The sequence below is a fragment of the Lutra lutra genome, chromosome 6 (assembly GCF_902655055.1).
Source record: "Lutra lutra chromosome 6, mLutLut1.2, whole genome shotgun sequence".
Taxonomy (NCBI): Eukaryota; Metazoa; Chordata; class Mammalia; order Carnivora; family Mustelidae; genus Lutra; species Lutra lutra.
In genome coordinates, this window is record NC_062283.1 from 101,843,525 (window position 1) to 101,856,360 (window position 12,836).

Here is a 12,836-nt window from a genome sequence, read left to right on the forward strand (position 1 = left end):
AATCATGTAGGTGCCCTGTAAAGAAGTCATTTGTAAGTGGCTATTTATTTCACTTCATTTTCCCCCCTCAAGCTCCTAGAATTTGGCTTAATTGTTTCTTAGGCCCAAAGAAAACACAGCTGCATAGACAAAAGACAAACATACTGGTAACACAGAAACAAGTACCGTGCTGAATGTGCATTCCCATCAGTAGTAAGCTAGATGTCTCCATAGGAGAAATGTCACAAAATATACAAAAACTCTGGGGCTGTAACAGAAATATAGGGATTGTCTAATGCCTAAAATTTTATTTTACTCCAGCGACAGGTGTACATGTTGATCAAAAATCCCCCTTTTTACTTAGTTTATGTGTGAACTTTTGAATAGTCTATTTTCAGGAGTCATTACCCCCAGAGTGAAGGTCTGCACAGTAGGAAAGCAGCAGTGTACTTCAGCTCAATACATCTATTGTCTCACAGTCTGGACTCGGGAGCTTCAAGCAGGGAGTGAATTCATTTTACAAAGACAACTTGCTTCTGCAGACAAAAGGTATCAAACTGCAGAAAGCTCTCTGAAGAATGGAGTGTGAATCTTCTTTGGCATATTAAATGCTCCACATACAGAATTTTTTTCTTTTTTTTTTTTCTGTGCAGATGGATCCTTCAGGGCTACTTCTTTTTATTTAGATAATGTATTGTCATCTTTTGTTGTGTTATCTTTCCCTGTGTTGGAAGAGTCCTCAGAGTGAATTTGAGACAACAACTAAGTATTTTTGAAATTTGAAAAGACAGATAAATATAAAGTATTACTTTTATTATATTCATTGAGGTATCAGGTCAGTGACAAATTTCCCCGGTTCAAAAGCTTATCAGTTCCCTGATTGCCTAGTTAAGTCAGGTTTGGTTCCATGAGTTACAGGAAAAACAGGCTCAAGTTTAGCTTCTCTGAGCTTTTATAAAGTCTTTGCATGTCCTTTACTAATAAATTTTTGTTCCCACCCAAACTTCAATAGCAAGGGAAAATAAACAAAAATTTTTCCTTTAATATAGTTTTTTGGGGTTCATACTGCACTTTGAAGATTTTTGGAGAAAGGAGCTGGTTCTCTTGGTTGCTTTATATGTTAGCACACAAAGGAATTACAGATGGGAAGGAGTGTAAATGACTATCAGAAAAAAGTCTCATGCATTTAAGATTTTTTACAAGTCAAAATATACATCCTCCTATTGCCCCCCATTCCTTAGTTATAGAAGAACCATTTCTATTTTAGCCGTCTCCTTTACATCGCACTGAATTGGACAAGGAATAAGAATACCTTCCCTGTTAAGGAGCAGTAAGTATATACTCATCAGTTTAATCGACTGCATTAGTAAGAAATATAGCAGCAGCTTGAGCTGAGTCACCCATCATATCCTTCATTTATGAGGATTTAAATGTGTAAAATAACAGGTACATGAAATTAGGAAGAAAAATAAAGCAATCTGCAGACTTTGGCACTAGCACACATAATGTTTTGTTTGAGTTGTTAGAACGTGGGTTGACAATCACTAAATAGGAATTTAAAAAAATTACAAATCTGCAGAAAACAAACAATCATAGGTGTGGATTTTTCAGTTTAATGCTCCCCATCTCCCATTCCCACCCACCCACCCCATATAGTTTGAATTATAATAAAAATAGAGATTTTAACATCAGAATTTTGCTGTTAACTCTTCAAGGTTTCTCTGCATCCTCCAAGCCACACGTAAGGTTTGAAGCACCAAATCCACAAGTTTCTCCAACCAAGTTTAAATAAACAAAAACTGGAGACTGAAGGGTGCCAAAGTAACTCTTCTGAAATGAGGCTGTAACACAAAGTTCTCCCCAAAACAAAGGGTATTATGCGTCTAGTTCAAGTACTGCCAGGCTGTATGTAGATCTGTCTCAGACAGGCTTCAGACAAGTACCACGGGTTCTAGAGGGCATGATCCATGATACCAAAGCAGGGCGGGGATCCCCCTTCCTTCATTGATTTTTAAAAAGTTACAACCCTCCCCTGTGACTGGCTGCGGCAGGGTCAGTGCTGGACCTGGAGTTTGAGGGGACGAAGTGAGCCTTCCCCTGCAGGGAAGCTCTAATTTTAGTGCGAACAGTTCTCCTCTCAGAGCTCTCTCTTTCTCTCAGGGCTGTCCTGGCTTCTCAGGATCCACTGCCCTTGCCCAGAAGACAGAGTCTCAATTCGACCCAGTAACAGTGAAAGAAGAGGCGACCTACCTGTGGAACCAGACCCAACATGGTCCCCAAAGGCCGTTCAGGCTACCTCATCGCAACTGACAAGTCAACCTGTGCACTTAAAGCGTATCAGTTTATGGAATGCTTGTTTGAAGTCCTCATTGGACATGGTATAGATGATGGGGTTGATAAGGGAGTTGAGATAGCCCAGCCACGTGAAAAAGTCAAAGATGGCCAGGTGGAACCAGCAAGCATCCTTGCAAATAGGCATCACTAGGGAGATGATGAAGAAGGGCAGCCAACACACGATAAAGGCTCCCAGTATGATCCCCAGGGTCTTAGTGGCTTTGCGCTCCCTAGCGGCCATGAGTTTCTTCTTCTCTAGCAGGGCGTCGGAGACTCGCACTTTGACTTGGTTCACGTACACGGGGGACCCGGATTCGCTGGGCACATCGGGAGCCCGCGAGTTAACGGAGGTGACCGAGGACGTGGACCCGGGGGAGTCGGTTATCAGCTGGGCTCGGGTCAGGCGCTTGCCGGTCCTGTTGGGCGTCTGTTTCAAAATCCGGGAGCGGGCTTCCACATAGATGCGGCCGTAGAGGGCGATGAGGAGCAGGGTGGGGAAGTAGAAAGCGCCCACCGTGGAGTAAACGGTATAGAGGATGTGGTCGGTGTTCACCACGCAGTCCGACACCTCCTCCTCGGCTTTGGCTTGACGCCAGAAGAAGGGCGGCAGCGAGATGGAGATAGAGAAGACCCACACCAGCGCGATCATGACCGCGGCCCTCTTGGGAGTCCTTTTAGCTGAGTATTCCACGGCGTCCGTGATGGCCCAGTAGCGGTCCAGGGCGATGACACAGAGGTGCAGGATAGAAGCAGTGCAACAGGTGATGTCCGACGACAGCCAGAAGTCGCAGACCACCTGGCCCAGCGTCCAGCGGCCGGTGACCGTGTACATGGTGCTGATGGGCATCACCAGGATGGATACGAGCAGGTCGGTGACCGCCAGGGAGGCGATCAGGTAGTTGGCTGGGGTATGCAGCTTCCGGGTCCGGTACACAGTGGCGATCACAAAAGCATTAGAGAGCGTGGTGGCCAAGGTGATGAGTGCCAGCAGCATGACCAGTAGTACTTTCCAGGGCAGGGCGATGGAGTCCTGGTAAATGTAGCCCTCGGCGCTGCAGTTGTGGGGAGCAGAGGAGAGATTGGCTTGAGGAACCCCGGTCTGGGAGCCCGCGGGCGGCGGCGGGGCGCACCGTGTGCCGGTTTCTTCCATGTCTCTCCTCGCCTCGGCTCTGGAGCGCAGCTCTTGGGCATGGAGCAAACGAAGGAAAGGGCGGCAGGACGGCGGAGACCAGTCTTGTCTCCCGGTTGCTAGTCAGTTCCGTGGGCTCCTCAATTATTCCTCCACCCAGATTCCTGCTGAAACTCGAGGTCAAGGGCGCGGCAGCCTAGGAAGGCGAGCGCGTTCTCTGCACTTCCAGTGCGCCAGGCGCTGCCGCCGCGTCCCAGCCTGCTCCTCTCCACGCCCCGTCTTAGCCCGGGGTTGCTAAGGACTGGCCCGCCGAGCCCCCGCTCCACTCGGAATCCCACCTAGGCGTCTAGTGCTGGAGGGCGTTGTATTGTTTGAGGAAGGAGCATCAGCCAGGTAGGGTCTCTTACCCCAATTGCTCGGGGCTGAGTCTCCTAACCCGGGCGCTCCTCGATCTGCAGAATCGGCCCGCAGGAGTTTCCTAGCTGTCGAGACCAAAGCTTGCAGGCCAGCCAGGAGTCCTGGTCTTGCATTCCCGCCCCCCTCCCCAGACTGGGGCAGTTTCCTGCGGCTGCTTAGGCCGCCAGAGCTGGGTGGGGTGAAGTCTGGGAGCCGCGCTGCGCCGCGCCTCGCGCCGGAGCTCTGCGCTCCCTTCTTTTCACGCGCTGGCCTCTCCGGCGAGCTGCCCCGCGGAGACGGGGCCGCCAGAGGGGGGATTCGGGGGCTGGGGCTGCGGCTGCTCGCAACGCGCCGCCACCGCCGCCACCACCTCGGTCCCACAGGCACCGCTTGGAGCCATGCTGCTGGGTGCACGGGTCGGGGGGACCTGGCGCGGCACGCGGGTAAGGGGCAGGTGTCTTGGGGAGCTGGAAGAACGCTGCGTGCGCCAGACGGGGAGGAGCGTGTGAGCGGCAGAGCAGATGGGCTTCTTTTATAGAGTCCTGGTCCGGTCTGCTCGAGCCCTGCAACTCGTGCGGCTCAGCAAGTGCGGACGCCTGCTCCCCATCACCTTCCCCTTTTCTGTCTCCCTCCCTCTTTTCCTCCCGTCCGGATCCCTCCCCGGCCAAGGAAGCTTCCCGCCGGGTCCTACCGCCCTCTCTCCCCAGTACCTATCCCCTGGCCCCTCTCCCAATCCTGACACCCAGACGCCGCAGTTCTGGCCAGGACTGGGGATGAGGGCGTCCTGTCCTTGCCTCTGTCCTCTTCCGAGCTTGCGGCGCGGCCCTCCAGTTAAATCCACGCCCTCGGCCGCCGTCACAGGCACACTCCCCGCTTACCTTCCGGGGCTTCTACTTACCACCCCCAACCCCAGCAGACCAGTGCTGGGCGGAGCCAGCCCCAGGCTCTGACCTCTCCGCTCAGGAATTTTATCCAGCCCTGCGGACCACACCCAGGTTAGAAGGAGGCACCGGTAATATCGCCTTAGAAGGAAATGGCCAATAGTGCATTTTAAACTTCGGGCTTCGAGTCATACTTAACTCTTGGTACAATGCAAACTAATTTTTCACATCTGGCTTTAGGAATCTGTGTTTTCCATTCAATGCCCCGCCTTTAACTGTGGGCCAACAGGGGAGAAAAAAAAAAAAAAAAAAAAAAAAAACTGTCTACAAAAATGTGAAAGTATCACAAACCATAGCCTACTGTATGTGAAACTAAACCTTCCATTTCACCCTCCCTCTCCAGCCACTCAGCAGTTCAGTGCCAGTGGAAAACAGTTCACAGTAAGCACCTTCCCTCCCACAGCCTGCCTGGAAAGGAGGTCAACAAAATTCAAAAGGAAGAAAAAGAAAAAGAAAGAAAGAAAGAAGGAAAGAAACGGGCTTTGGGACCATCACCACCAGTGTGACTTCTCTGGTGTCAACAAATATAGCAGGATATCAGCTATATGTGGCACCAAGCAATGCCAGCTCCCAGGTGCCATGACCTTTGATCAAATCCTTGGTGCTCATTTTCCTCCTCCAACCTTAACAGAAATCAATGTGGTAGAAGTACAAGTCAGACAAAGTTTAAAGAAAAGCACCAGAAAAGGGCAATGTACTTTCAGCCCCCGCTGGGAGTTTCTAGCACCTAGCTCCATGTTTGGCAGGTATAATCCATTCGATGAACCCTATGTCATAAGTGACTTTATCAGGTTAAGTGGAAGCAAATTTTAAAGAGTTTTATTTAGTCTAGGGCCCAAGATTATCTCGCCCATCCATTTAGTTTCAAAGAATAATTGAGATCCTTTGAGAGAAGAGCTTTTTATCCAAGGTGACGCAACCCTAATCCAAGTTGTCTTATTTTCCTCCTCCCTAAACCAGGCAGGAGGGCAAAAATAGAGTGCTTTCTCTGTGCTAAGAATTCTAGACATCAGGAGTATAATGGGGTATACCCAGACCCAGTTATCAAGCAGCTTATATTCTAGAAGAGGTAGATGGACAATAACCACATAAACAAGTAAACTAGTATACGTTCTGATAGCATTAAGAATTATGAAGAAAACAGCACATTCCTGCATTGAGAGTGAAGGTACTCCTTCAGGTGGCAGTTCTCCAAAAATGTCCTCTGGAAGCCTTGCAGCTTCCGTGCTGGGGTTAAAAGCAAAATCTTCTCTTTCCTCTCTTCCTGTCCCTAGTGCCCAGCATTGCTCTGGCTAACCTTAAGCCTCATTTGCACCACATATTAGGGGGTCCTGCCCATCCTCCCATCCCTCCCACCCACCCACATCAGGAGCCTAAGCAGACGAGGACGACTACTACTACTACTACAACAACAACTACTTCTTCTTCTCTTCCTCCTCCTTCTCCTTCCTCCTCCTCCTCTTTTTCTTCCTCTTTTTCCTCTCCTTCTTCTTTTTGCAAACTGCAGCACTCTCTTAGAAATCACAGTAGAGGAAAGCAAGGCAGGCAAGCCCAAACCACTAGGTGGGGGCGTTGGCCAGGATGCAACACAAGTGTGTGTGGTTGCGAGTGCGGGGTGTGCCAGGAAAACTATTTTCCTGCTGTCTTAGAGGAACCGGGCAAGATGAGAAGTATTGAAAGGATGCAAAGCGGAGGAAGGCAGAAAGGAATTTTACCAGGCTGCAATTTTACCAGGCTGCAGGCAGCCTTTCTAAATTTCATCTCCAGGAGCGTGCAAAGGAAAAAACCACTTGCTTCTTCTAGGGTTTGGATTTAGCGATGTAGGGAACCTGTGGCTTTCTCCAGCCTCTCTCTTAAACTGCTTCGCGGAGTCCTGAACCCTGGGTGGAATCTGCCACCTTTGCGCGGAGTTTGATTTTTTCCTAGGCTTTGGTTAATTAAGAATTGCGTGAACACAACAAGCCGTCATACAGAGGGGATTTAAGCAAGGGTTTAGTGGCGAACCACGTTTCATTAACTTGGCTCCCTCCTTTAGCACTTTAAAACATATAAAATACAGATGTTGCACACGGGCGCATATGTGTGAAACACACAGGAGAGCAAGTGACCTTTAAAATAACCTCTGCTTGGATCTCCCCTACCTACAGAGGAGGGGCCCCTGGGCACGCTGCGCGCCCGCGGGAGGAAAGTCCCTTCAAGTTACCGTGAAACTCAGCCTACACAGACTTGGCGAGAGGGCAAGAAGAGGAGGAGTTGGAAAATGATGAAATGGGGCGGTAGAGCGCAGCAAAGGTTATTTGGGTTGAAATCAGTTCTTGTTTAGCCACAGGGCAGTGCGACTGCAAAAATTAGTGTGCTCCACGCAGGTGGACCTTACGCAGAAGCTGAGGGGGTGAAGGATAACGCTGGAACCGCCGTGAAGCCTGCGATCGGACACGGAGTCTAACATGGTGGTGAGCTATGGAGGGACCAGAGAAAAATCGCCTCTCAAAGACAAGTTTGCCTAAACTAGAACGATTTGGAATTGCTGATGCAGCGAAATGAGAGGCTGAGAGGCGCAGGTTGGAAGTTTGCGGCGTGGCGCTAGCTAGAGGAAATGCTGTGAAGAGCAGCTCCTTCCATTTCAGGACACTACAGCAGACACCCCCTAGAACTTCACTGCGACTGGACTCTGTTTTGGCCTGAAGCCAGCCAGCCAGCCAAGGGGGGTGGGGGTTGGTGGGGTGGTCACGTGGTCACGTGGGTCATGCTTGCAGCGTCTGAGGGTCTTCTCTGCATTTCCCAGCAAGTGACCCTTAAGAGAGCTCCAGGCACAGGAGCAAAGAAAATAGTTGTAAGTTAATCTTGGCTTTGCTGCAATAACAAACAAACAAACAAAAACAAAAAAACAAAATCAAAACCAGGACGCTCAAGCTCTAGTGCTTTGCTCCTTTGATAGAGGAAAATGCAATCTCACACTCTCCATCCCCACTACTTGAAAAATCCACAACCAGTCCCAAACCAGAAAATGTGGGGACCTGGCAAGCTACTTTTCTCAAGTCCTGCTTTCTCAATCTGTGGCCACTGTTTTTTGTTGTGATTGTTTTACACTGCCACCCAGGAAACAGACAGCACGTGACTGTGAGCTCTACACATTCTCATGTGTGGTGGTAGCCCACTTTTGGTTCCTTTTCTATTCCTCCAGTAATTATTCTTCTAAAAGTATATTGGTAGTAATGAAAGTACGAGTCTTACTTATGTCTTGTTTCATGGGACTATGGAAATGTTCAGATGAATGAACATATACATACACACAGACATATGCATACAGTTTTCACAGACACCTTCGGGAGATTACCAAACCCTGTGAGGCTCAGCTCCTTCTCCATAATCATTGAGCCCACTTTGGGCCTTTGACTAGGTATCTGTGTCGGAGCACTCATGTGCTGTATTCTTAATAAGGGAATTAATGCCAAATAATAAAAACAGGTGCTTTATTTCCCAAATTCTAGACTGGCCTAAATTAATCCCTGAGAATTAGTAACTCTGCTATGTGTTTATGTATGGATACAAATACTGTGTATCTATATTTAAGGAAGAATGCCACAAAAAAGTGGAGCAAGTATTCATAAGTTAGACACTTTCTAATTCCTGTCTCTGTAATAACAGCCACTTTGCTACTTTGAACAGGTATCTACAACTCATAAGTTACCTCTGGTTCAAAGCTAGCTAGCCCAGTTCCAACTAGTAGAAGAGCTTGCTCCCAACTTAATTCTCAATCACATATTTCCTGACCAAAGATCTAGATCCTGGAAGAAAATTTCTAACCTAGTGCTTAAAGTAATATTAACAGAGATTGCATGGGGGAGGGGGCATTGAATTTCTCTTTTTGGACAAACAGTGGGATTTGGCAATAAAAATCTTTGGATGGAAAACAATGGCAGTGAGCTCACCAAACTTAGAAACATTGTGCTGCCTTAATTTGGCAGATCCTTAGGCAGCTCTGTGAAGGGTGAAGTCTCTCCTGAAAAATCAAATAAAACATTTAACAATGAGGCTGTCCACTGGCCCAAGGAAAGAAGCAATAGAAATTGGGTTTTGCCTTATTTTCAAAGTATGGAAAATTACATTATTCTGAGTGATTAGTTCCAGTCTTGCAAACAAACAAACAAGAAGCAAAACAAGTCAAGCCAGTTTATTGTTTCCTCACCTATAACTAACGGATAATTATCATCACCTTCCGTGAGCACCATGAATTAAGCTTTATGCTACTGGTTCCACATATGTTCTCTTAATTCTTATGAAAGTACTCGGAAGTGTCATTATCATTCTCATTTTCTGGATGAAGTTGAAGCTTAGAGAATGTAAGTAAATTTGCTAATGTCAAACAGCTGATGAGTGATCAAACTGGTTTGCAAATCCAAGTCTCTCTAATTTAAAGGTCCAGATCTTTACCCGTAGTCTACACTGAGCCAGCCACATAGCTCAGCATTGGCTTCCCTTTCAATCGGGCCTGTGATTTGATCTCATCTAATCTATGAGGTAGAATCACTGTTCATAGCTATTTAAGTCTCCAGGATAATTTTCTGCTAGGTGACTTCAAATTCTTGTGGGGGTGGTGATGGTTCTGAAAATCACATGGAAGATTGTGCACCACGATTCTGTTTAGCCAGCTAATCATCACTTCCAAAGTAGAGCTGACAGGTGAGTACATACCATATATTCTGAAGTCCACAGCCCAAACAGAAACTAGGGTATGCCCTTCCTCAAGATGCTTCATGACTTTCTTTCCGGGTTGCATTCATTACCTTCATGGTGTAGTTATTTTTTCTATCTCATCTACCTTTTTTCTTTTGCTTCTCCTTCTCTGCCTCATCCTTACTTCTTCCATAGCCTGCCACACACACACACACACACAGTAAATAAAAAAGAAAATGATAAATTAAAGCTTTTTAATATTGTATGAATGGAATGTATTAAATACAGTGACAGTCTCTGTGCTCCATTTTTAACCACATTAGTTTAAATATCAGTTAGAAAAATAACCTAAAAAATTGAATTGCTTTTTTTCTCCCCTGTATGTTGAAAATACTGATTTTTTTCCCCTAAGAGTTAGTAATTCACCAAAGAAAAAGAGGCATATTCTCAGTGAGAAAATTACTCAAATCTTAACAACCAGAAATCAGGAAGTTCATCTATGAAGAACCTGCCAAAACCCGGAATATAAACAAAAATAAATTTAAATTACAATGCCCTAAAACTTTTGTACTTTATACATAAAAGAGCTCCTCCTAGCCTCATTCAGATCTTACTTCTTACTTTACATACACTTCTAACATGTTTGGCTATGTGATTTCCAGGGTTCCTGAAGATTAAAAGCATTACATTATATAAATGGATCAGAAAGTATGTCAGGTAAGCATCTGAATGCAGTAAGATGCCACAACTTGCCATCATTATTGCAAAATAGGAAAATTCAGATTAAACTTTAAAAAATAGAAACCTAAAATAATGTTAATAACAACATTATTATTTGTGTTAACACATTTGATAGTACAGAGTATTAATTCAGACTTTTATTGCAAGTGATGGAAAACCAAATTAATCATACCTACAAACAAAGGAAGGCATTCATTTCAGGGAGAGTGGGGTCTCTCAAAATCCAAAGAGTAATTGAGCCACTGAGCTTTGGGTGCTGAAGGAATGCAGCTGAGCCCTACAAACAGTCAGCATCCTGGATCATTACCAGGATTCTCAGTTGCTGTCTATATATTGGTTTCTTTCATCTGTTTCACAGCAGACAGGTTTTCTCCACATTGTTGAAAATCATTTTCACCATTAATGCCTTCTGAAGTTGACTTCCTCAGCTTCAGTCATATTGCAGAAACTAATCTGAATGTGTTCCAAGTTCAGAAATTCTGAGAAATGGGTTCTGTTTCTGAAAAAAAATGTAAGGAGACCATGACAGATCAATATTCTGAAAGTATCAACTGGGAAAGTTGCAAACTTAAAAGTCTGAAGAGTCGTGGAAGCAAGAAGAATAAGACAAACTGAAATTCCAGAAAAGTATAAGTGTTTTCTATATAAGCTAATGATTGCTGCCTGTTTTGTTTCCTTGAGGCACTTGCTGATTCTGGGCACAGGCTGTGGATTAGACTTGGTCCAGGTGGAGGAATTCTACTGGGAAAAGAGAAACAAGCAGAGATTTTGATAGTCATTGAGGTCAGTGTGGCAGTTTGGAATCTAGAAGAACCCCAAATGCATGACCAGTTTTCATTGTGGACATTTGCTGGACATTTGGTTGTGGCAAAATAGAAGACTAAGGTTGTGGATAGGAAAATTCTAACAGGCAAAATTCCCCACAGTTTCAGAGTGCTTAGAAGAAAAAGTCCCTCTGGAGGAAAGAGGTCTGCATTAAACATGACTGGTCTTCCCTGAGGAGACAGATACCTTCCAGGCTTTCAAAGGGCTAGGATGGCAAGACCCAAAGAACAGGATGAATCACAGACAGGCTGAATCTAATTGCAAAGCAGCCTTGACTCAGCTCAGTGTCGAACTGCTGACATAGACAGCTCTTCATGCATTCTGTCTAACGTAGGGTGAATACTCCTTGGACAAAACAATATGCATTTAGAGCCTCTAAAGTCCATTTATATACAGTATCTGATTACAGTTTTTTAAATGATCCATGCATAGTGGCAATAAAAATGGGACCAATAATAATGACTGAAAAAAACTAGATCATAGAAGTAAATCCATTGGCAATGCAGATAGTAGGGTTAGCAGGAAAGAACTTTAAAATAACTATGATTAACATGTTCAGGAAAACAAAGGAAAATGGGCAAAAAAGATTAAAATTTGGAGCATTTCAACAGTGAATAAGACTCTTTAAAAACAAAATCAGGGACGCCTGGGTGGCTCAGTTGGTTAAGCAGCTGCCTTCAGCTCAGGTCATGATCCCAGCGTCCTGGGATCGAGTCCCACATCGGGCTCCTTGTTTGGCGGGGAGCCTGCTTCTCCCTCTGCCTCTGCCTGCTATTCTGTCTGCCTGTGCTTGCTCGCTCTCCTCTCTCTCTGACAAATAAATAAAATCTTTAAAAAAAAAAACAAAAAAAAAACAAAAAAACAAAAAAACAAAATCAAACGGGCACTCTAGAAATAAACATCCAGTACTTGATATTAAGTATTCACTGAATGGGTGTAATGGCACACTCAAAACAGTAACCTCATAAAGTTAAAAAAAATAAAATATCTAAAGTGAAGCACAGAGAGAAGAAAAGTACAAAGAGAAGAACAAGAATGTAAAAATCTGAGATTGGGTCAAATAACCTAAAATACATGCACAGAAATAGAAGAACAAGAGAATGGGAAACAAAAATTATTTGAAGAGGTAATTTCCAAGAACTTCCAGAAATCCATTTGTTGGGAGAATATACCCAACAAAGACATCTCAAATGATTAAAAGAAGCTCAAAGAATTGTGGCCAGAATACATACAAAGAAAGCCACAGCTAAGCACATAATGGCCAGACTGCTGAAAGCAATGACAAAGAAAAAATTCATGAAATTGCCAAAGAAAAAGACACATAACCTTCAAAGAAGCACAGTAAGGCTGTGGTTAACTTGTCAGAAATTATAAAAGCCAGGAAATAATGTAATGACACCTTATAATAGCTGAAAGTTTAAAAAAAAAAGTCAACCTAGAGTTCCATACTTAGAATTAATATCCCCCCCAAAATGGAGGGTGAAGTACAAACGTTTTCAGCCAAATGAAAGGTGGAAGAATTGGTCGACAGCTGAACGGGACTGTAGAAGGTAAGAAAAGAAGTTCTTTAGGCTGAATGAAAATGGTAACAAATGGAAGCACAAACTGAAAGGAGGAATGAAGAATGTGGAAGAGTATAAGTATATAAGGAAAGATAAAAGCATAGTTAACTGTGTATAATAATAATGATGTCTTATAGGGTTTATAGCATAAGTACAAGTAAAATATATGACCATAATAACATGAAGAACTGCTACCCAAAAAGAATGGGGATAAACAGAGTGAACTGTAGTAGAAGTTTTACATTGTTAAAG

At 44.8% G+C, this 12,836-nt stretch overlaps 1 protein-coding gene across 1 annotated transcript; it reads right to left on the reverse strand.

Annotated features, from left to right (window-relative positions):
* Window positions 1-1,375: 1,375 nt before the first annotated feature.
* On the reverse strand, window positions 1,376-3,468 carry HTR1B (5-hydroxytryptamine receptor 1B). Its single transcript, XM_047734840.1, has one exon. It carries the CDS (start codon window positions 3,461-3,463, stop codon window positions 2,294-2,296), a length of 1,170 nt encoding a protein of 389 aa, XP_047590796.1. The 5' UTR covers window positions 3,464-3,468; the 3' UTR covers window positions 1,376-2,293.
* Between the last annotated feature and the right edge of the window lie 9,368 nt (window positions 3,469-12,836).

What these genes read in the sequence shown, in the direction of transcription:
- HTR1B (XM_047734840.1), bottom strand. Translation starts at nt 3,463, where the DNA reads ATGGAAGAAACCGGCACACGGTGCGCCCCGCCGCCGCCCGCGGGCTCC.